The sequence below is a fragment of the Trichosurus vulpecula genome, chromosome 2, assembly GCF_011100635.1.
Source record: "Trichosurus vulpecula isolate mTriVul1 chromosome 2, mTriVul1.pri, whole genome shotgun sequence".
In the NCBI taxonomy this organism is placed as follows: domain Eukaryota; kingdom Metazoa; phylum Chordata; class Mammalia; order Diprotodontia; family Phalangeridae; genus Trichosurus; species Trichosurus vulpecula.
Genome location: NC_050574.1, coordinates 371,060,134 through 371,084,096, shown reverse-complemented (window position 1 = coordinate 371,084,096; position 23,963 = coordinate 371,060,134). Strand labels below are relative to the sequence as shown.

At 39.1% G+C, this 23,963-nt stretch overlaps 1 protein-coding gene and 1 pseudogene across 1 annotated transcript; both read right to left on the bottom strand.

The window, feature by feature from the left end:
- Positions 1-1,599: 1,599 nt before the first annotated feature.
- LOC118835530 (carbonyl reductase [NADPH] 1-like) lies at positions 1,600-8,142 on the bottom strand. The gene is made up of 3 exons (XM_036742718.1): positions 7,676-8,142; positions 6,556-6,663; positions 1,600-2,314 (listed from the first exon to the last, which is right to left on the bottom strand). Exons 1-3 carry the CDS (start codon positions 7,962-7,964, stop codon positions 1,878-1,880), a joined length of 834 nt encoding a protein of 277 aa, XP_036598613.1. The 5' UTR covers positions 7,965-8,142; the 3' UTR covers positions 1,600-1,877.
- A 9,956-nt stretch (positions 8,143-18,098) lies between these two features.
- On the bottom strand, positions 18,099-23,475 carry LOC118838286 (annotated as a pseudogene).
- Positions 23,476-23,963: the final 488 nt, after the last annotated feature.

Sequence of the window (23,963 nt, the reverse complement as noted above, 5' to 3'; positions counted from 1 at the left end):
CTGGAGTTAATCATGGTGTGCAGTGTCAGTCCTGGAATTTGATGACCAGGTCCCAGAAGACAGTAAGAAGAATTCAGTGACTCAAAGGAGAACAGCAACAAGGAATAGGTTTGGTGGACTAACTTCTGGCTGTGCTGAATCCAGCTCCTGCTTCTTGCCTCTCCCTGAGTAGGGACATTGTTAACAGGAGACTTTCCCTGCTCTTTGGCTGTCTGAGGCAGTGCCATGGAGAGAGAGCCTGCCATTTCAATCTCATGGTAGGTCCTGGCCTTCTTCAACATTCCTTGGAGCATTAGATGGTTGACTGCTCTTCCCCACACTGAATGAGGTTCAGAATGGCAGTAACAGAACTGCAAAGTATTAAGGAGCTACTTCATGGGAGGACAAATTGAAGAAATACATTACCCTGAGTGGCTCCATTGACAACTAAATTGGATTTAGCTCATTTATCTAGGACCAGCGGGAAGGCCTAGAGAAGCTGCTTTATGAAGGTAATAGTAAGATGCCAAGCTCAACAATTCATTACCAGTGTCCTCTGACTTCAGGGTCAAAATAGTTGTTGATCCCAAAATATTAACCTGTGATGTGTATTTACTCTTTCCACTCAAGCCCCACAAAAAGCAAAACAGCTGTTCTCTATAGAAAATCAGAGGAAGGCCCCCTGAACAAACAAAAACCAATCTCACTGAAATCGTTGTGGAGTTATTTTCTTTTCCTTTGAGAGGGGCAGCATCTACTTAATTGAGCACATGTTAAATGTTTTAATGTAAAAAACATAATGTATGTGACTGAGGGCATGATCTTGGTTTGGCAACTCTAGTGTGAAACTCTTTCCAGGATTAAATGAAAAAAAAAAAAAGATGGAAAGAGAACAGGCCCATAAAAACCATGCAAAGTCATAATTTTCTTTTGCCTCCCAACTACAGCTCAACCTTTAAATAGCCACTAATTTGATCTTGTATAGGTAGGGTCTCATTGGATCCTGTAGTTCACTCAGAATCCTGTTTAGATGGAGAGTTAGTTGCTAAGGTTCAGAGGACGTTCAATGACTCACACAAGATGACATAGTAAATAACAGACCTGGGATTCAAACCCAAATTCTGATTACAAATCCTGTCCTCTTTCCACTACACTGATTCAGCTTCATTTCCCTATTTGCCTTTGAACTATAATTTCTCCCAATATAGCCTATATACATTTAATTCTGAATATTTGTTAAACTCAACCTTTTCTTAAGGAGTGTGCTTAATTTAGTAATCTGCCAAGATGCATTGATACCAGTCAAAGGATCCTAAAATTTGGACAGGATCTTGGGAATTATAAGAGAAGCCTTGCATTCTCACAGAAGGAAGCTTTGTAATAGAGGTAGCATGCACTATGGCGTCAGAAAGGTATTTGACCTGTCACTCTGATAGCCTATAACAAATGGCCCAGTAAATGTCCCAAAGTACATGTGTCCCCCTTGAACTCCATGGCGTTGACTTGTTATACTGCCACTTCCCCAGCATAAGGAACCTGCACGCATTACCTGTTTCTGTGATGAAACAGATTGTGCAGATAAAATCTGGTTAGGAATGACAAAAATTTCAGAGTATTTGATTCATTGGTAATTTAAAAAAAAACTTTATTCCATTTAGACAATCTGAATTTTGCATATTTTTCCTCCATTACAAATATTGAGTCATTACAAATCTCAGTCATTACAAAATCTCTAACATAATTAGTAGGCAACTCAAAGTGAACACCTTATAGGAATTCTCTGTGACAGTAAAGGCACAAAATGTACTTTAATTTTTATTTCTCTCTAAATGTATTTTTAAATCAAATCCAAGATGTGTAATACTCAAATATTACTAGAATAGATTCACAAATTAAGTTTACCATTTTTCAACCTTTTTCTCTGATACAAACTGGCCATGAGGTTCTGTAACACCTGGGGGTAAAAGAGCCAAATAAACTGGAGTTTCAATTCCTTCCTCTATACTTTTGGGAGCCTTGGGTCCACCCAAATCAGTTTTCACCCATCCTGGGCAGCACGCATTCAGAAGAATATTATCACCTTTCCTCTGCTCTTTCAGTTGCCTGGCATGGATTCTTGACAAGACAGTGACTCCAATCTTGGACACTCCATAAGCCATGGTAGACCAACCTTCCTTCTCATGCACTCCCTTCTGTGCGTCTTCCACAAACTTGTTCATGAGCCCCACCAATTCTTCCTCTGTGATTGTGTCACTCCTAAATTTCTGCTGTAGTTCTGGACTGCAGCTTTTAAGAGACTGTAAACTCAGCAAGCTAGAGACATTCACCACTCTGCCTGCAATAAAACATATGGAGACATCTTTTGTCATATTGTTCTTATAGCCATTCTTTGAAAGAATTCAAAGTTTATAGTTATTTCCTCATTAATTTTCCTGATATTGTGAGACGCATGTACATTTTTAATAGTTGAGCGTGCAATTCTTTTTTTAGTAGGATGGGTAACTATGGTTTGTCCACACTTCTGAAAATCATTTTTCAAAGGAATAATAAATAAGGGGCAGTCAGAATACATGCTATCTTGTGGGGGGGGTTGAAATGGGGAGAAAATTCGTAATTCAAAATCTTCTGGAAATGAATGATGAAAATTAAAAATAAGTTTAAAAATAAATGTAAAAAAGGAATAATAAATGAAATGAATGAAACAAAACATTATGTACTTTCTATGTGCCAGGTACAGAGCTAAATCTGTGTATATGAACATAGAATTGCTGTGTGGAAGAATTGAACCTGCCTATCAATATTTGATCAATGTTTAATTACCCACACTTCTGATACAGTGAGAGGAAATTTCCAGTAAAACTAATTATAAAATCATGAAACCAATCCATATACCTCATAGTCCTTAGCCCTATTCAGATACCTTTGCATATGTCCTTAAAATGGCAATAAGCAAAAACGATCCTCTTGATTGACAGCTGCCACATGTCTAAAAATAGGTCATCCTGAGTAGAAATGAGTGAAGGTACTCCCCAGAAAGTTCTTATAAAATCATTTACTGATACCTGTGGACTTCCCAGTAGTGGACATTGAAGCTCTACCTGGTAGAACTGGGAGTTCTGAGGTTAGGTTATTTTCCCTGTAGAGAATCCCAAATCATGCAACTTTCATAATTGCCTTTCCATGGTTTGGCTGGTTTTCTCTATGGGGAAGATAGCATAGCCTGTGAACCAATCTGTGGAGGGGTCATAATGCCAAAGTCCCATGGAATTTGAATGAGAAGTCACTAGTTCAATAGTGGTACCTTGGTAGTAGCCTTAAAGTCTGTTTCTTTTTTATGTTATTCTTTGTATTTCAGGAAGAAAATAAAGACATTCAATTTTTTAAAATGTGGTAACCAACAAGAAACACCCCAAACGAGAAGGCATAAATGGATCCCAATCCATAATGCTGGAAGTCATACCCAAATGGATGAGATCACAGGTCCATTAGCAATTTGTGTCAAATGGATCTGGGATCCAACTGTTTCTGATGTTTCCTCCAGTAAACACCCTAGCCATCCCCTGCATTACTCTTATTCATGTTCTCTCATATGTTTGGTAGAGGTGTCGGGTGGAGGGTGCGGTTAAGCGGGAAAGCCTTACAGATTATGCTGAAAACCCTCCTCATTTTCTCCAGAAATCACTCTGGCTCTTTATCTGTCATCCTTTCCAATCACCACCTGACTAGTGTACATTCTCTGCTTATTACATAAATGCTCTTTTATTGTTCTCCTCAGTTCCTTATTGGTTTTATGTTGCAGATTGCTAACACCCATCAGGAGCCTCTCTACTGCCTTCCATGAAGTAATAAATTTTTAATCCTTTAGAGACTGCTGTATTGGATGACTTTTTGCCATACAGCAACAATGGTAAAATGTTCATATTAAAAAATGGGGCTTGGGGCAGCTAGGTGGTGCAGTGAGTAGAGCACTTGTCATGCAGTCAGGAGGACCTGAGTTCAAATCCGACCTCAGACACTTGACACATGTACTAGCTGTGTGACCTTGGGCAAGTCACTTAACCCCAATTGCCCTGCCAAAAAACAAACAAAACAAAAAAAAAACACAACAAAAAATGGGCCTCTGCTTTCATGGGAAGCTTGTGATCATTAAAAGAGGTCTTTAATTTCTCAAAGGCATTCCAGCCTGCTCTTTTCCTCCTGTTTAACTGAGGACCTGACAGTATATAAATCTCTTTCTGTCTTTACCAGAGACAGACAATTCAGGTGTACTGTCAGGCCATGATTTAAACAGGAAAAAATGAGCAGGCTAGAGGGCCTTGGGGAAATTCATATTTGTCTATATATATATATATATATATATATATATATATATATATATATATACATGTACATATAACTTGTGTATGGACTATATGTGTGTGTATATATGCAATATATACATACATGCACATAGACATACATGTACATGTATACATACATCATATATATGGACAAATGCTTGATTCCTTGGGAGATATCATAACAAAAATTATATTATCCTTTTCAGTGACCTTCTGACCATAAATATTAGGTGAGGCATAAAATAGAAGAGGTATTCTGTGATAACCGAGGTCAGCACAGTGTCCAAGTTGTTGAGAGATTTTCTAGATATTTCTGTGGATGACATTGTGCTGATTGGCTAAAAATATTTACAAGCTTCCTGAAACAGATGAATGATCACTCAAAAGAGTTTAGTCTAACCAACTATACCAGAAAGACAAAGATCATTATAATAATTTTTGCAAGATTTTTGTAGTACTCTTTTCATCTTTAAATGTCCTTGGGATGATTTTCTTAGTTGGATCTCTTGCCAAGCTTTCTATAAACTGTTTATGCACAGCTCATAATTATCCTGTAGCCTTCCTCAAAAGAATTTATAAATGAGTTTATATTCTAAGTCAGTGTGGTCTTTGACAGTTATTTGCTTGTGTAATATATCACATATCTGTGGGTTAAGGAGTTTCTTAGCTCTTTTCACCTGCTTGTTGTGTCAACTAATTGACACTATTTAAGCATCTAGCTAGACAAAATGATTTGACTCAGGGTTAATATAATTTCTTGTCTATTTCCCATTTTAGATTGTCAACTACTTGTTTAGGAAAAAAATCTGTTTCAATTATACATGTAAGTCTCATTATTATTGTTATTAGCATGCCAATTCTGATTTCAAATCTGGTGACTTGATGATCTGACTATACATAAACGTCTGATTCAGAATTAATTCCCACACAATGAATACCACATCCAGCTTACAAAGGTATTAGGCCTCTCTGTAATCTACCAGTCTTTGGCTTTGGCATCTCACGATAGGGAAGGGATCAGTTCAATGAGACACAGGATGTATCTACGTTATTAACATTTTCTCCATCACCTCCTGAAGTCTAGAAAATCCACAATAAATTAAGCTCTGATTTGTAACAGTTGTTGATTTCTGAGGTGTAAATATTTATGATTGAAATTTAACAATGAGCTTGGGTTCAAGCTGGTTCCAGCACTTGCTTATATACCCCTGGTAACCTGTGTAGTTTGGCTTGTCGGTATTTTGACTATTTGGCTCTCTCTCTCTCTGGAGAATTAGAAAATGAAACCCTGTGATTATCTCAAATATTACTGGCCTCCAGGAAGAAGATAATCTGTACACTAATTCTTTATCATCCAGGTAAAGATAAATTTTCAAGATGTTAAAGCACTTCTTACTCCAAAGCCTGCCTTAACTGAATAGAGGTCAGCTACCTTAAACATGTGTGCCATACTTCAATAGTTGCCTTATTCTAAAGATCAGAATTTTTTTTTTCCATTACATACTTTTTAAAAAATTTGCTCTTTGTCCAATAGTATGGTTACTTTCCCTAAAGCATATGCCAAATAAAGAAAGGTGAGTGGGCTCTTCTGATGAGGAATGTAACTTTAAGGACAAATATTATTCTCTTTCTTCCTGAGAATCTAAGGCTGTGAAGATGGCTTCCCCCACATTAGAATATAAAGAGGAAGTGATGTATTTAAGACTCTGGTGGTGAGATGAATGGTTACAGTTAAATTAACCAACCTGAGATCTCATTTGGGGAAAAAGCTTCCCCTGAAGGTGTTGGAGGTGTACCAAGCTGTGTTTTCCAAAGAATTTAAAATTAAATTTGTCTCCTTTTGGAATAAATTATTTTTCAGATCTCTATGAGGGGAAAAAACTGTTCCTGAATTCTCTATCTTCTTTTGGAGGAGGAGTCTTGACACAGAGGTATTTTTATTCTCCCCCTCCCCCCCTCCCTTTTTTTTTTGGCTGAGTCATACTTGATCTGACTTATGTAATGTAGTCAAACATTTCCCATTGTCCCTGAACTAAAAGGGAGGTATGTTTGCTTTTTTCTTTACAACTATCAGAATAAAGCCCCCCCAAAACAGAGATAATCAGAGAAGGCAATATTGTTAGAATTGGAGTCAAAACTCAAGATCTTTTGATTAGTCATAAATGTTTGATAATTCTAGATTTTTCCTCCTAGCATAAAGAAGGCTAGTGCTTTTTATTCAAAATACAGAATTTACCTTGGGGTTTTATGAGAGGCAGTAATTCTGCAGATACAGCTCTGGTGCCAAAAAAGTTGGTTTGCAGTGTCACCTCAGCTTGAATAGGAAAAGGTGTGGTATCAGCAGCTAAAAAAGGGAGCGGGAGGGGAAGAAAGGGAAGAACATGAAAAGTAAGTTAAATAGTAACGAAACTGAACATTTCTACTTCTAAAGCAAAGCAATTCACATAATTTTAAAAGGAGAAGGGACAGTTAAGCAGCCTGAGTCAAAAAGAGGTTAAGAGATTTGCCTAAGGTCACACTGGTAGTAAGTGTCTGAAGCTACAGCTGAAACTGGATCCTCCTGACTCCAGTCCCTGTGCTGTATCTCCTGGGACACTTAGATTTGAAGGAAAGAAGAAAAAAAAAATCACTAAAATGCCCGTAGTTGTTGGTGCATTACATAACCAAGTTTGAAACTTCTCAGAGAAAGCATATATAGAAATACAATTTATTATTACATAAACAGGAGTACTTGGAGGGATACAGTAACATTATCTGACCAAAAACCTCCAGGGAATTTGATACCTTGTGAAGTTCCGAAACCTGAGAGTTGTATCAAGATACTTTGTAAAGTACAAAAATTCAACAATTTCAATTCGACTGTCGTTTACAGAAGAAACTATGTACAAACAAAGACACCACTTAGGCATAAAAACACACACAAAAGAAACTGCCCCAGCTCAGGTGCCAACACTCTCTCAGAAGGCTACAGCACCTAAATTAGTAGGTCAATAGGAGATATAAACAAAATGAAAGAAATTTCACGGGGTAGAGTCAAATAGATGCATCCGTGGATAGAGCGCTTGTACTGCAATTAGGAAGACCTAAGTTCAAATTCAGTCCCAGACTCTTACTACCCTGTTAATTCATTAGTTCTCCAGGAAACGCAAACCACTCCAGCATTTTTGTCGAGAAATCCCGAGGAAGAGTCGGATACAAGTCAGAACAACAACGGAAGACGTTAACAACCTGTGGCTATTCTAAGGTCACTCACCCCAAGACCTTTTTTCCTGTGGTGGGTTCTGTATTTGGCAGTCAGCACAATCAATTTCAGTGATTTTCACTTACACGCACAGTGTCATTGTCCCGTCTCCTACCTTTGAAGAGTATTCCAGCATTGTTGACCAGCACATCCAGACCCCCGTACTGCTCCTGGAGAAATTCCCGCAGGGTCCGGATGCTCTGAAGGTCAGTGACGTCCAGCTGGTGGAAAAGAGGGCTCAGTCCCTCCTCCTTCAGCTTCTTCACAGCCTCCTGGCCCAGGGTCGGGTTCCTGGCGGTGAGAATCACGTCCCCGGAGAATTTCTTGCACAGATCGCGCACGATGGCGAAGCCGATCCCCTTGTTACTCCCGGTCACCAAGGCCACTCGGCTGCGGGAAGACATGACTCGGTTGCAGTGGAGGGCAGGAAGTCCAAGATACTGAAACCGAGTGGGTCTGGGGTTGCAAGTCAGAGAAAGGCGGCTCAGCTTCGGGCGATAGCGTGCAGAGATGATGGAGCTGCAAGTTGTGCCTGGCACTGGTTATAAAGTCCATACTCTGGTGCAGCTCCTTTCCCGCCCCGCCCCCGCCCTCCCTCCCTCCCTCCAACTCCTGGTTGAGGGTAAACAAGTAACTTCCCAGGTACTCACTCACTTCCCCTGTTCCACTCACCTCTGTGTCCTCTTTCTAAAGGGAGACCTTCCAGGTAGTCCCAGGTTCCTAAATTCCAGGTGGAGGGGGAAAACAGAACAGGAAAAACCAAACCGCAAACGTTTACGAGGGTTGATGCATTTTCTTTTATTTCCCTCTGTCGATTCTCGGATAATTGTTTAACTCGTAATTATTTGTTTTTTCTCCCAATATTTTGTCTCTGAATTTCCCTCCCTGCCAGCTTCTGCCTAATGAGCCGGTAAAAGTCTTATTCAATGCACCCAGGTGTGGTGGCAGAACAGGGGGCCACACATTTGGAAAATGTCCAATATACTCCCAAGTTCCAAAAAATTAGTGGAAAATATCTCAAAAAAGTTGTCTCTACAATGGATTGTCAGTTTACCCTGTGAGAATTTGTGACCAGAAGGACTAAAGCTTCTTCAAGTGTCTGCAGATATAAGGAATATGGACCAGGAAACCAGCTGACCTCTCCGGATTATTTCCTGTGCCCCTCAGCTGAGTGACTTTTTGCAAGATGCATGCTTCCTTTGATTTTGAGTTTTTTGGATCTTATGTTGTTTGCAAAAACATCACTCCTTCAGGAAGCATTTAGTAAGCACTTTTTTACTCCAATCTCTGTGTTCAGTGCTGAAAGTACAGATATAAAAGTAAGATAGTCCTCACCCTCAGGGAGGACACATTCTCCTAGGAGAATAGAAAATGTTTACAGACAAGTAAATATTAGATGTATAAAAATAAATACAAATGTATTTGGAAAGCAGCAGGAAAGGTGCACTAGCAACTGGGTGAATCAAGAAAAGCCTCTTGAAAGAGGTAGCTTGAGCAGAGCCTGGAAGGGGTTTAGAGGCTGCAAAAGTAGAAGGAAGGAAGAAAACCATTGTAGGCATGCATGGTATGACAGCTGGGGAAAAGATGTGGAGGTAGGAGATTGAATGCCCCATTCAGCAAGATGTCCCATTCATGAGATATCATGAAAGGCCAGGAAGAGGGCTGATGTAGCCAGAGTAATGTGGAAGCAGACTGAAACATAGACTGCAGCAACATTGTGAAGAACTTAAAGAAATCTGATCCACAGATATCCAATTTTTGCTTCCATTGGAAAAATAAACACATACAAGGACATACATTATACATTTGTTATTAGTGTGTTATAGTGAATATCTTTTTATAATAATTGGTGGTCATATTGCTATAATATTTATTATATAAAATATATTAACATGTTGAATATATTTTAAGAGGCAGCAAAGAATGGGAACACTATACGTACATATAAACACTTATACACAGAGATATATCATATACAGTCACAGATAAAACTGGTCTTCAGAATAAGATTTATGCAGACCATGACTAGAATAATGTAAATAAAAACAAGACTTGAAAATCACAGAAACTCTGATTAATTATTATAACCAATCTTGGCCTTTGAGATCAGGTGATGAAACTCATGTTCCTCTTCTTGGCAGAGAGGTAGGAGACTCTGAAGGTAGATGGGGACATGTGCCATAAGATGCAGCTGGTTTTCTTGTATTTTTTATATTATAAAATATGTTCTAGTGAGGTATTATGTTGGGAAATGACTCCTGTATTAAAAAGTATGTCTTATACACACATACACACACAGACACATATACACACTCTCAGAAATAGGTGTATATGTATAGAGAGGCAGTGCAGTGCAGGGGATGGAGAGCTGTCCTTGGATCCAGGAGGATCTGAGTTTGAGTCTTGCCTCTGTCATGTAACCTCTCAGTGCTCTCAGTAGCTTTCTAAGCTCTAAGTCACACAGAGGCTGATCTTCATGGGCAGAGAAAACTCCTTACTAGGAGCTCCCTATAAGAGTTAAATCACAAGTCCAATCTCTTCCCCTATCACTGTGTGTGTGCACTTGCATGTGCACACTTGTACAGAGATTATGTATTCACACTCGTAGGGATATGTAGAAATACATATTCATACTGCCACATACATGGGCAGAAAGAGCTAATGCTTCAAAGAAAAGTATATGGAAGAAGAAAATGAGAGAATGTGTCAGAGTCAGGACTGAGGCCACTGGACTTCTGTGATCTCATTCCCTCTCCTAAGCATTTTTACAAAATGATAATGATACATGTTTTCAAGATGCTTGGAAACCGTTTAAGAAAGATACAAGCTGAATGTAAAATTAAATTGACATAAGTAAAAGTCATTTTTGTATTGAATTAGTATCTTTTCTCCCCACTAATCATTTTTCCAAAGGTTGGAGTGAGCTTGGGCTTCAAGGTCAAGGTCATCTGGAGTCCTAGTAATTTACCCTCAGGTCCAGTCTGAAAGCCCCTTGAGGTTTAGAGAATGTTGGGCACATCTTCTACAGACAGCCCTACCCATCCTTCCTCAGGTGGGACAGAGCTTTCAAAGGTATCAGTTCATCTCTCTTCACTATATCCTTCACACCTCTGCCAGAGCTATCTTACTAAAGCTCTGGTGGGATAGTTACTTCTCTATTCAAAACCCTTCAGTGGCTTCACATTGCCTAGCAAGTTATGTATAAATATAGTGGCATTCAGAGTCCTTCTGCAAGCTGACTTCTACCTGATTTGTTATCCCAGGCTACTCCTTTCTTCTATTCTGTTTTCTAGCATCTAGTCAAACCCTTCCTTTTGTCCTTTTCTCTTTTTATTCCTTTGCTCACACCTACCACTAGAGTGTATTTCATCCCAGCAGTGAGTTATCATTGGTGATGGTGATGTCAGGATGTGTATGTTTGTGTTGTGGGAGGTGGTCATTAGTAGTGCTCTCTGTGTGTACACACATACATATACTCACCCATGGAGTGATGATGACTTCAGGGGTCAAATGAAGTGTCACCACCCACAAGGAGCTTTTCCTTATCCCTTCTAGGCGGTTCAGGGATAAGGGAGAAGTTCTCCCTCAATTGCAGTAAAGTAGTTAGCTTGGCAACCAATTAGATGTACAGGCTGAAAATGAAAGCACACCTGGATGTAGGCATGGTGTAGACAGATCCTGAGAGCCAAGATTGAGGCTAGCTGTCCTGCTAAAAGTTATTCTTAAGGTTCAAACCATCTCTCTAGACCATTAGCCAACAAATGGGAAGACCTGACTGATTTCCAAAGGCAGTTTCTGTTCCAATCAGCAGTGGGATCAGACCCATGGATCACTGTTGCACGTCCAGCCTGGGTGAGATAGGAAAAGCCAGTCTCTTAAAAAAAGAGAGAGAGAGAGAGAATATAACTGAAGAAAGTACAGAAAAAAACATAGACAAGGCAACTTTGAAAGAAACATTGAAATAAATACTTAAAATTATGCTGTATATAACAAATATATTCCTCTATGTTGTACTTTATAGTTATTTTTTTCAATATCCATTAACTTCTGAATAAAACAGTTAAAAAATCACTAACGAAGAGAGAGCATGGAGTGCAAGCTTAACCCCTCAGCATTGTCATTTTACAACTAAAAGAAAAGTAACATACATTTTTCAAAAAGCCAAAGTTGTGATTTTATTGGTATATTCCCCTTGAGGAAAGTGCTGCCACTACACATCCATCTCCTGCTCTGTAACTTACAATTTAGAGAGTTGTCTGCAAACTTAAGCTTCATTAAGAGAGGGAGAGAGAGCATCCAAAATGAGGAATATATTGATCCCACTGTGTTTTGCCCTGGTTAGACACCTAGAATCTTGTGTTAAATTATGGGTGCCACATTTTGGGAAGGATGTTGATAGAATGAGTCATATCCAGAAGAGGTTACCAGGATGCTGAAAAAATTGGAGATCATGCCATATGAAGATTGGTTGAAGGAATTGTCTATGGTTAGCCTGTGAGGAAAAGTGCATCCTTAGGGAAGACATACGAGGTGGTTTCCAGGTATTTGAAGTGCTGTCTTGTGGATGATTTTATTTCTCTGCAGCTGTCAGAATTAAGAGTCATGGGTGGAAGCACCAAAGCTAAGATGGAGCAGCATTAGAATAGCCTGATTTAATCTTTGAAAAATCTTGATTGAAAAATCCATTTTTTTTCCTTTTAGTGTTTCTTTGTTGAGTAGGGTTTTTATTGCATTGTGGACATTTAAAACATATTTAACTTTTCTGCTTTTTTTTTTTCATTCCTGAGGTTTTTATGCTTTAGTATATGGTCATAGAATTTCAGAGTTGCTTTGAAGTAAACTGTAATTTCTAGTAGTTTGGAGTCTTTTTCATGTGTTCCTAGCTAACTTTGATTTTTTAAATTTATTTTTAACTTTGATTTTTTTTCCCTTTGAAAGCTGACTGTTCACACTCTTTGACCCTTTATCAACTGAGGAATGAGTTGTTCAAAATTTGAATCAATTTCTTGTATACCTTAAAAAGGAAAGCTTTATCAGAGAAAGTTGCTACCAGGATTTTCCCCACTTATTTACTTCTCTTTTAATTTTAGATGAGTTGGTTTTGATTGTACATATACTTTTTAATTTTATGTATTCAAAATAATTCATTTTAATCTTTTGGAAGCTCTGACTTGTTTACTCATTAAATCTACTAGAATTTCATAAATCTGAACTTGTTCCTGTTGTTCTCAGATCTCTCAGTCTGATTCCCCATGCTGACCTGGGCTGGAAAAATGACTTACTCTGACTTAAAAAATATCCTGGTCCGATATGTTCTTTAAATCTTTTTGGAATTGTAGTGAGGAAGCTGGACTTTCCTTCCTGCTTCTCTGCAATCTGTCTCCAACTATTTTTAATTCTTTCTTCAGTTTTCCTTTTTCAATATAATTTTTATAGCATTATGGTCATTTAAAGGACATTATTACTTCTTTTTTTTGCATTCGTGCAGCTTTTATGCAGTAGTACATGGAAAATTTTAGTGAAGGTACTATTCCCAACTGAAATATATTTTTTTCTATTCCCATTCAATTATTGCTTGAGGTCCATTAGAGCTAAGTTTTGAAAATCCTATTCACGCCCCCAACTGGTTTCTTTTTTTTTCTTTTTCTAGTTAGATTTGTATAACTCAGAAAGCAGTGTATTGAAGTCTCCCCATATATGTTTCATTCTTCACTTTGAGTCCTTCACCTCTGTATTAGGAGGTGGGTAGTATCTTTCATCATTAGTCCTCTGGAATTTGGTCATTATGCTTATCAGAGTTCCTAATCTTTTCAGAGTTGTTCCTCTTGACCATATTGTTCTCATTGTAGAAACTGTTCTTGTGATTCTGATTTTTACATTCTGCCTCTGTTACTGAAAGTCTTCCCAGGTTTCGCTGAGACTATTTCCTTCCTCATCTCATGCAGCACAATTTATATGCCACAACTTGTTCAGCCGTTCCCCAATTTATGAGCTCCCTCTTGGATTTCTATCCTTTGCTACCTCAAAAAGATGAATAAATATTTTTCTGAGAAGGAGTGGAGAGATAAGAGGCAAACCAGGAAAGAGGAGTGACGTGAAAACCCAGGGATGAGAGAGTATTTAGGAATGGGTGATCAACAATGTCAAATGCAACAGATAGATGAGAAAGCATGAGGACGAAGAAAAGGTCATGAGACATCAGTGGAGTGATGAGATCAAAAGCCAGATTGCAAAGGTTCAAGTGAGTGAGAGGACTGTGTGTACCAATAACATTTATTAGTAGGTTAAGCGCTTCCTCCCCCCTGAAGAATAGTAGACTTGGAGTCATGAAATGTGTTGGAATCCTGCCTCTAGTATTTATCAGTGATGCAATACTGGGCTCCAACCATGCTTAAGTTCTTTGAGTCTCAGTTTCTGTCATTTCTGGAGTGTGCATTGTAAAGGCTTTTTGTGATGTTCAGATGAGATGTATATTAAGTGCTTTACAGACCATAATTTGCTATTAACAGCAATCATTATTATGATAATTTCTTTTATTTTTATTAGAATTTTGTCTCCCACTAATTCCTGGATGTAAACTTTTTTTTACTCTCAAGATAACTAAATTAAACTAGTTTTAATGTCACTCCAAAGGTTATACTACTGAAACTGGTATCTCAAAGAGCAGCATTGCCCTCCTAATGTCCAATCCGGTGGCTGCCAATCTTTTCTCTCTTTTGAGATCTTCCATGTCATTGTTCATGAGCAAATAACACTACTCTCTTAGACTCAGTTTCTTCTTTAAGCAATGGGGCTAATAATAGTTGTGTCATTCTCTTAGCATTGATGCAGATGTAGTGATTTACTCCCATTTGTTTAGTTTTGTTGTCAATTGAATATTTTACATAGCAACAGCTACAATGTCAGATTACGGACCTGTACCTTCTCAGCAATACAACGATCCAAGACAATTCTAAAAGAGTAATGAAGGAAAATGCTATCCACAGCCAGAGGAAGAACAGCGGAGTCTGGATGCAGATGGAAGCATACTATTTTCACTTTTTTTGGTCGTTTTTTATTTCTCATAATTTTTCCCTTTTGTTCTGGTTCTTCTTTCACAACCTGACTAATGTGGAATTGGGTTTAACATGATCGCACATGCATAACCTATATCAGATTGCTTACTGTCTTGTGGAGGGGGGAGAGTGAGAAAATTAAGGAACTCAAAATCTTACAGATATGAATGTTGAAAACTATCTTTACATGTAATTGAAAAAAATGGTATTAAGGAAAGAAAGGAAAGAACCGCCCCCCCCAAATATGGCTCTCTGTCAATAGGATAGTTTGATTCCAATGTACACCAATAAAATATTTCAAATAAGAAAGAAGACATATCCAATAAAGGTTTTTACCAACATTGGTCAAATTGCAAAGTAGAGGCTTCCACTTAATATAGTACTGGAGTCCACAAAATGACTTCTGAAAACTCTGAAGAAAAACGATATAATTTTTGGGTACAGTGTAGGTGACTCACTCAGTTATTTGTATTTCAGTGCCTGGCACATAATGAATGCCATATAAATGGGAGCTATTGCTATCACTCTTTCAATTTAAGGCAATAAAATCTTTCAACCAGAAAACCCTTTTGGGGTTTTCTTGATAAAGACACTGAAGTGTTTGCCAATTCCTTCTTCAGTCGATTTTACAAATGAAGAAACTGAGGCAAACAAGGTTAAGTGATTTCCTCAGGATCACACAGCTAGTAAGTGTCTGAGGCAAGATTTGAACTCAGGTCTTCCTGACTGCAAGTCAAGACCCCTAGTCATTGTGTCACCAAGTTGCCCAGACTGTCTTTTAATTGAAACTCCTATAGGGTAAAAAAGGTTCAGATGAAGAGCAGCAGAGCTTTTCAGGGTTCAGCCCCCATTGATCTGGGCCTAGGGCAGCACACAGTAAGATGGCTTCTGGATGTAGAACTGTGCATCTCTGGTCAGAACGGTCCTGTAGTCGTTTAGGGTTCAGGTTTCTGCCATTTGGGATGAAGAACTGGCTGGCACCAATAGGCTCCTACCCCATCATCCAGAGGGGAAATTGTTGGCATTAGTGAAATGGGGACTTATAAAATGATTCTATGTTGCCTGATAAGGAGTGAGGAAGGAGGGGCAAGGACATAGGGAGTTTGACTCTTAAAGGCATGCAACAAGAGGCTGAGATGGGGTTTGAGGGGGCAGTGCTCAGTTTCTTGGGCCATACATGTATCCTGGGGCTCAGAACATTGTAGCCAAATGTTTTCACTGGATTATAGCACCTATCTTGCTATCTTGTTTGTTCACATCTAGGAGTCTCCCTTTTCCCTTTTCCCTTTTCCCTCACCCCCACCAAACTAAAACCCTTCTTTCTTCTATCTCTAAAGAGACAGACAACATTTTAGCTGTTCCAGGGTATTCCTGATCCTCAGCAAATATTTCTTGTTGCTTCAGATGCAAAGTTCAAGAAATTATTACCTGTGTCTTTTAACTTTGGGGGAACAATAGTTGTTAATCTCACAATACCAACTTGTGATATGTACCATCAAGCAAAACCCCAAAGAACCTATTCCCCATACAAGATCAGAGGAAGGCCTCCTTAAAAAACCAATCCCATTGAAATTATTCTGGAGTCAATCATGAGGTGCAGTGTCAGTCCTGGGATTTGATGACCATATCAGGGTTGGCTGGTTAATACCAAAAGGTCCCAGAAGACAGTAGGGAGGATTCAGTTGGTTAAGGGAGAACAGCAGCAAGGAATAGGTTAGGTGGACTAACTTCTGGCTCTGCTGAATCCAGCTCCTGCTTCTTGCCTCTCCCTGAGTGAGGACATTTTTAACAGGAGACTTTCCCTGCTCTTTGGCTGTCTGAGGTAGTGCCATGGAGAAAGAGCCTGCCATTTCATCTCATGGTAGGTCCTGGCCTTCTTCAACATTCCTTGGAGCATTAGATGGTTGACTGCTCTTCTCCACACTGAATGAGGTTCAGAGTGGCAGTAACAGAACTGCAAAGTATTAAGGAGTTACTTCATGGGAGGACAAATTGAAGAAATAATCATTACCCTGAGTGACTCCATTGGCTACTAAATTGGATTTAGCTCACTTATCTAGGACCAGTGGGAAGGCCTAGAGAAGCTGCTTTATGAAGCTAATAGTAAGATGCCAACCTCAACAATTCATTACCAGTGTCCTCTGACTTCAGGGTCAAAATAGTTGTTGATCCCAAAATATTAACCTGTGATGTGTATTTCCTCTCTCTACTCAAGTCTCCCAAGAAGGCAAAAGACCTATTCTCCATACAAAATCACAGGAATGCCTCCTTTAACAAACAAACAAACAAATAATCTCACTGAAATTATTATGCAGCTACTTTCTTTTCCTTTGAGAGGGGCAGCATCCCCTTAATTGAGCACATGTCAAATGCCTCAATTAACATTTATAAGCATAATGTATATGGCTGAGGGCATGATCTTGGTTTGGCAACCCTAGTGTGAAACTCTTCTCAGGACTGAACAGGAAAAAAAGATGAAAAGAGAACAGGCCCGGAAAAAACATGCAAAGTCTGATAATTTTCTTTTGCCTCCCAACTATAGCTCAACCTTTAAATAGTCACTGTATAGGTATCCTGTATAGGTAGGGTCTCATTGGATCCTGTGGTTCACACAGAATCCTGTTTAGACCGAGAGTTAGTTGCTAAGGTTCAGAGGAAGTTCAATGACTCACACAAGATCACATAGTAAGTAGCAGACCTGGGATTCAAACCCAGATTCTGCTTACAAATCCTCTCCTCTTTCTACTACACTGATTCAGCTTCATTTCCCTATTTGCCTTTGAACTACAGTTTTCCCCAATATAGCCTACATATATTTAATTCTGAATATTTGCTGAGCTCAACCTTTTCTTAAGGAGTATTCTTAATTGAGTAATCTGCCAAGATACATTGATACCAATCAAAAGATTCTAAAATTTAAAAGGATCTTGAGAATTAGAAGAGAAGACTTGCATTCTCATAGAAGAAGCTTTGTAATAGAGGTAGCATGCAGTATGGCATCAGAAAGGTATGTTATGTGAAGGTCACCCTGACAGCCTATAACGAATGGCCCAAGGAAAGGCCCAAATTCCAAGTGTGCCCCCCCCACCCCGAACCCTGTGGTGTTGAGTTGTTATACTGCCATTTCCCCAGCATATAGAACCTGCATGCATTACCTGTTTCTGTGATGAAGCAGATTGTGTAGGTAAAACTTGGTTAGGAATGATGAAAAAATCAAATTAATTAATTAATGATTTATTGGTAGTTTTTGGAAACCTTTTTATTCCATTTAGATAATCTGAATTTTGCATGTGCTTCCTCCATGAAAAATATTGAGTCATTACAAATCTCAGTCATTACAAAATCTCTCACATAATTAGTAGGCAACACAAAGAGAATACCTTATAGGAATTAGCTGTGACAATTAGTAAAGGTACTTTAATGTTTATTTTTTTCTAAATGCACTGTTAAAGTAAATCCAAATATGTAAAACTCAAATATTACTAGAATGGATTCACAAATTAAGTTTACCATTTTTCAACCTTTTTCTCTGATACAAACTGGCCATGAGGTTCTGTAACACCGTAAAAGAGCCACATAAACTGGGGTTTCAGCTCCTTCCTCTATACTTTTGGGAGCCTCAGGTCCTGTCAAATCAGTTCTCACCCATCCTGGGCAGCAGGCATTCAGAAGAATATTATCACCTTTCCTCTGCTCATTCAGTTGCCTGGCATAGATTCTTGACAAGACAGTGACTCCAATCTTGAACACTCTATAAGCCATGGTAGGCCAACCTTCCTTCTCATGCACTCCTTTCTTGGCATCTTCCACAAACTTGTTCATGAGCTCCGCCAACTCTTCCTCTGTGATTGTGTCATTTCGAAACTTCTGCTGCAGTTCTGGGCTGCAGTTTTTAAGAGCAACTATACTCATCAAGCTAGAGACATTCACCACTCTACCTGCAGTAAAATATATAGACACATCCTATGTCATGTTGCTCTTACAACCATTCTTTGAAAGAATTCAAAGTTTATATTTTCATTAATTTTCATTACATTATGAGATGCATGTACATATTTAAGAGTTGAGGATGCAATTCTTTATTTCGATAGAATGGAAAACTATGGTTTGTTTGCCCACACTTCTAAAAATCATTTTGCAAAAGAATAACAAGTTAAATGAATGAAAAAAGTCATAAAGTGCTTTCTATGTATCAGGTGCAAAGCTAAATTTGAGCATATAGACATAGATGGCAATGTAAGGAAGATTTGAGTCTGCTTCTCAATATTTAATCAGTATTTAATTAAACACTCTTCTTATATAATGAGAGGAAATTTCTAGTCAAACAGATTATAAAATCATGAAATCCATCCAAATACCTCATAGTCCTTAATCCTATTCAGATATATTTGCAAATATATTTAAGATGGTAATAAACAAAAATGATCCTCTTGATTGAAAGTTGTAACATGTCTAGAAGTAAGTAGGTGAGGCTGAGTAGAAATGAGAGAGGGTACTCCCCAGATAGTCTTTATGATGGCTTATAAAAACATTTACTGTTACCTGGGGGCTTCCCAGTAGTGGACACTGAAGCTCTACCTGGTGGAACTGGTTGTTTAGAGCGTAGGTTATTCTCCCTGTAGAGAATCTCAGCCAAATCATGCAACTTTCATAATTACCTTTCCATGATTTGGCTGGGATTCTCTACAGGGAGAATAACCTAGCCTTTGAACCAATCAGTGGAGGTGTTTTAATGCCAAAGTTGTCCCATGGAATTTGAATTAGAAGCCACTAGGTAAATGGGGAACTGTAACAACAATGTTGCTAGCTGCTGCTGTGGTGGGAAAAGACCAACAACAACAGCACACAGGAGGGCTTCTAGCATAGAATCTTTGATCTGCTTTTCTAAGGAAAGCAACTTTAAGGGGTCAACAATCTCACTTTAATTAAACATAGATATATCATTCACTTAGATCAGGGAGAAAAGCCAGCCCCCTGAACTTTAGAGGAAATACAAACAGAAATTACAAACAGAGATAATATAAACAGAGCAAACAGGCAGTTTTCAACAGACATTCCTCTAGCTGTCTGACCAGGATATCACACAGTTACGAGAGAGAGAGAGAGAGAGAGAGAGAGAGAGAGAGAGAGAGAGAGAGAGAGAGGCACCAACATCTGGGTTTTCAAATCTGGGGGGTGGAGGGAGACTCCTTAACAGCCACTACCCAGAGTCTTGTCTGGTCAAATCACAGGACACTCTTTCTGTGAGTGAAAGCCCCAAAACAAAATGCCAACTTCAGATCTTATACAAGTCTCAAGGCCCTGAGGCACTTTATTACCTCAGTGCTGGGAAGTACTCAAACAAAGCACAGTGAAAAGTCTCATTTTGCTTACCATAATATTTGGAAGGCAAGACTCACCAAAGGTACTTGATTACCCCAACATTCCAAAAGAGAAGACAACAAAAAAGTCCCACCCTAATTACTATTACAGGATCCTTGGTGGTCATCATGAGGTCTTTGTTTAGATTTTGTTGTTGTTGTTGTTTTTAAGTGTTATTCTGTTTATTACAGGTAGAAAATAATAACATTTAATTTTTTTAAATGCTGTAACTAACAAGAAACACACCAAATATGAAGGCATAAATGGATCCCATTTATGGAAGTCATAGCCAAATGGATGAGATCACAGGTCCACTAGCAATTTGTGTCGCATGGATCTGTGATCCAAATGTTTCAGAAGTTTGCTCCAACAAACACCCCAGCCATCCCCTGCATTATCCTTATTCATGTCATCCCATACGTTTGGTAGAGGTGGAGGTCTATGGATTTTGCTGGAAACCTTCCTCATTTTCTCCTCACATCACGCTGGCTGTTTACCTATCACCCCTTGCTCTCACCAGGTGACCAGCCCACATTCTCTGCTTATCACATAAATACTCTTTTATCATTCTCTGGAGTTCCTCATTGGTTTTATGTTGCAGAATGCTAATACCCAACAGGAACCTCTCTACTTCCTCCCATGGAGTAAAAAGTTTTTAATCCTTTAGAGACTGCTGTATTATACGACTTTTTGCCATATAGCAACAATGGTAAAATATTGGTATTAGACAATGGGCCTCTGCTTTCATGGGAAGCTTGTGATTATGAAAGGAGCTCTTCAATTTCTCAAAGGCATTCCAGCCTGCTCTCTTCCTCCTGCTTAACTCAGGGCCTGACAGTATATCTCTATCTGAGACAGACAATTCAGGTGTTCTTTCAGGCCATGATTTAAACAGGAATAAAAGGGCAAGCTAGAGGGCATTGGGAAATTGGTATTTGTTCATATATATATATATATACACATACATACACACACACACATATATATGTATGTATGTATGTATATGTATATATATACATGCACAAATAACACGTGTATGGACTATATATGTACATACACATGCATGTACATGTGTACATAAAGATATATATATATACACATAAATGCTCATTTCTTTTGAAGATGTCACAACAAAAATTATATTATCCTTTTCAATGACCTTCTGATCTTAACTGTTAGGTGAGATATAAAAAGGGAGAGGCATCCTATGAGAATGGAGATCAGCACAGAGTCCAAGCTGTTGAGAGATTCTCTAGATATTTCTATAGATGACACTGCTGGGAAACAAGGACTTGAAGCAGGTGTCCCCCCAATTTACTACATAAAAAGCAAGTGATTTATTTAAGACTCTGGTGGTAGGATGAATGGTTATAAAATTAACCAACCAAGAGATCTCATTCAGAAAAAAGCTTCCCCTGAAGGTGTTGGAGGTGTCCCAAGCTGTGTCTTCCAAAGAATTTAAAATTAAATTTGTCTCCTTTTGGAATAAATTATTTTTTAACTCTCTGTGGGGGGAAAACTATTACTGAATTCTCTATGTTCTTTTGGGGTAGGAGTCTTGACATAGAGGCATTTTAATTCTTCTCCCCCATCCCCCCCTTTTTCTTTTTTACTATGTATGACATTTAATGTTGTGAAACATTTCCCAGTGTCCCTGAACTAAAAGGGACAGAGATAGGAGTGGCATTAGAGATTATCAAATCTAATTTCTTCTTTGCATCTGTTGGAATAATGCCTGGAACAACAGGGATGATCAGTCAAGGCAACATTGTTAGAATTGGAGCCAAAACTCAGATGTTTCCAAACTTCTGATAATTCAAGATCTTTCCTCCTTGCATGAAGAAAGCTAGTGCTTTCTATTCCAAATATTGGATTTACCTTGGGGTTTTATCAGAGGCAGTAATTCTGCAGATACAGCTCTGGTGCCAAAAAAGTTGATTTTCACTGTTACTTCAGCTTGAATAGGAAAAGGTGTGGTATCAGCAGCTAAAAAGAGAGGGGGAGAGGAAGAAAGAGAAGAACATGAAAAGTAGGTTAAATAGTAATCAAACTGAACTTTTCTAGCTATTTTAATTTAAAATTAGTAATTTAATTAAATATTAATTTAATTTAAATAAGTAATTTTAAAAGGAGAAGTGGGGGATAGTGGGGGATAAGTATTTATATAGCTTGTACTATGAGACAGAAACTTTACAAATAGTATCTAGTTTGATTCTCACAATTAGAGGTAGGTGCTTTTATTATACCATATTAGTGAAGCAGCTTGAGTTAAACAGAGGTTTAGTGACTTGCCCAAAGTCACACAGTTAGTAAGTGTCTGAAGCTATAGCTGAACTTGGGTCTCTCTGACTGCAGGCTGTGTGCTTTATAACCCTGGGACACTTAGATTTGAAGGGAAAAGGAATAATTCACTAAAATGCCCGGATTGGTGAGTGCATTACATAACCAAGTTTGAAAATCTTGGTAAAGGCTTAAACTTCTCGGAGAAAGCATATATAGAAATGCAATTTGTGATTACCTAAACAGGAGACATACTCGGAGGGATACAGTAACATTGCCTAAGCAAAAACCTCCTGGAAATTCAAAAACCTGAGAGTCACAACAAGATGCTTTGTTAAGTACAAATATTCAACAACTTGAATTCAAGCAGCATTTCCTGAAGAAACTATGTGCACACAAAAACACTAGGAATATAACACACACAAAAGAAACTGCCCCAGCTCAGGTGCAACACTCCTAGGAGGCTACAACACCTACACCAGTAGGTCAGTAGGAGATGTAAATAGAATGATATAAGAAAATTCCACAAGGTAGGGTCAAAGAGATGGATCAGTGGATAGAGCGCCTGTCTTGTAATGAGGAAGACCCGACTTCAAATTCGGGGCCAGACTCTTACCACCTTGTGACCTGGGGCAAGTCACTTCACCTCTGCTTGCCTTGATACACTGGTTCTCCAGGAAACCGCAACCCACTCCAGTATTTTTGCCATGAAAAACCTCGTGGATATCATGGTTTACGCGGTCAGGAAGAGTCGGATACGACTGAACAGTAGAAGAGCATTAACAACCTATAGCTGTTATGCGCCCTGAATTCTTGAGGTCACTCACCCCAAAGACCTTTTTTTTTCTGGAGTAAGGAGTTCTGTATTTGACAGTCAGCACAGTTTTAGTGATTTTCACTTACACACACAGTGTCATTTCCACGTCCGTACCTTTGAAGGCTGTTCCAGCATTGTTGACCAGCACATCCAGACCCCCGTACCGCTCCAGGAGAAATTCCCGCAGGGTCCGGATGCTCTGCAGGTCAGTGATATCCAGCTGGTGGAAAAGAGGGTTCAGTCCCTCCTCCTTGAGCTTCTTCACAGCCTCCTGGCCCAGGGTCGGGTTCCTGGCGGTGAGAATCACGTCCCCGGGGAATTTTTGCACAGATCGCGCACGATGGCGAAGACGATCCCCTTGTTACTCCCGGTCACCACCGCCACTCGGCTGCAGGAAGACATGACTCGTTGCGGTGGAGGGCAGGAAGTACAAGACACTGAGCAGGGGATGGTCTGGGGGTGCAAGCCAGAGGAATGCGGTTCGGCTGCGGGTGAGAGCTTGCAGAAATGCTGGAGCCGCAAGTTGTGCCTGGTACTGGTTATAAAGCGCCTACTCTGGCGCAGCTCCTCCCCCCCGCCCTCCCTCTGACTACTAATTGAAGGTAAATAAGTAACTTCCCAGGTACTTTCTTCCCCTGTCCCACTCAGGTCTGTCTCTCTCCTCTTTCTAAAGGGAGACCATCCAGCTAGCCCCAGGTTCCTAAATGGCGGGTGGAGGGGGAAAACAAAACAGAAAGAACCAAACCACAAACCTTTACGAGAGTTGATGCAAACTTAAGCTTCATTAAGAGAGGGAGAGAGAGCATCCAAAGTGAGGTATATATTGATCCCAATGTACTTTTCCCTGGTTAGACATCTGGAATCTTGTGTTAAATTATGGATGCCACATT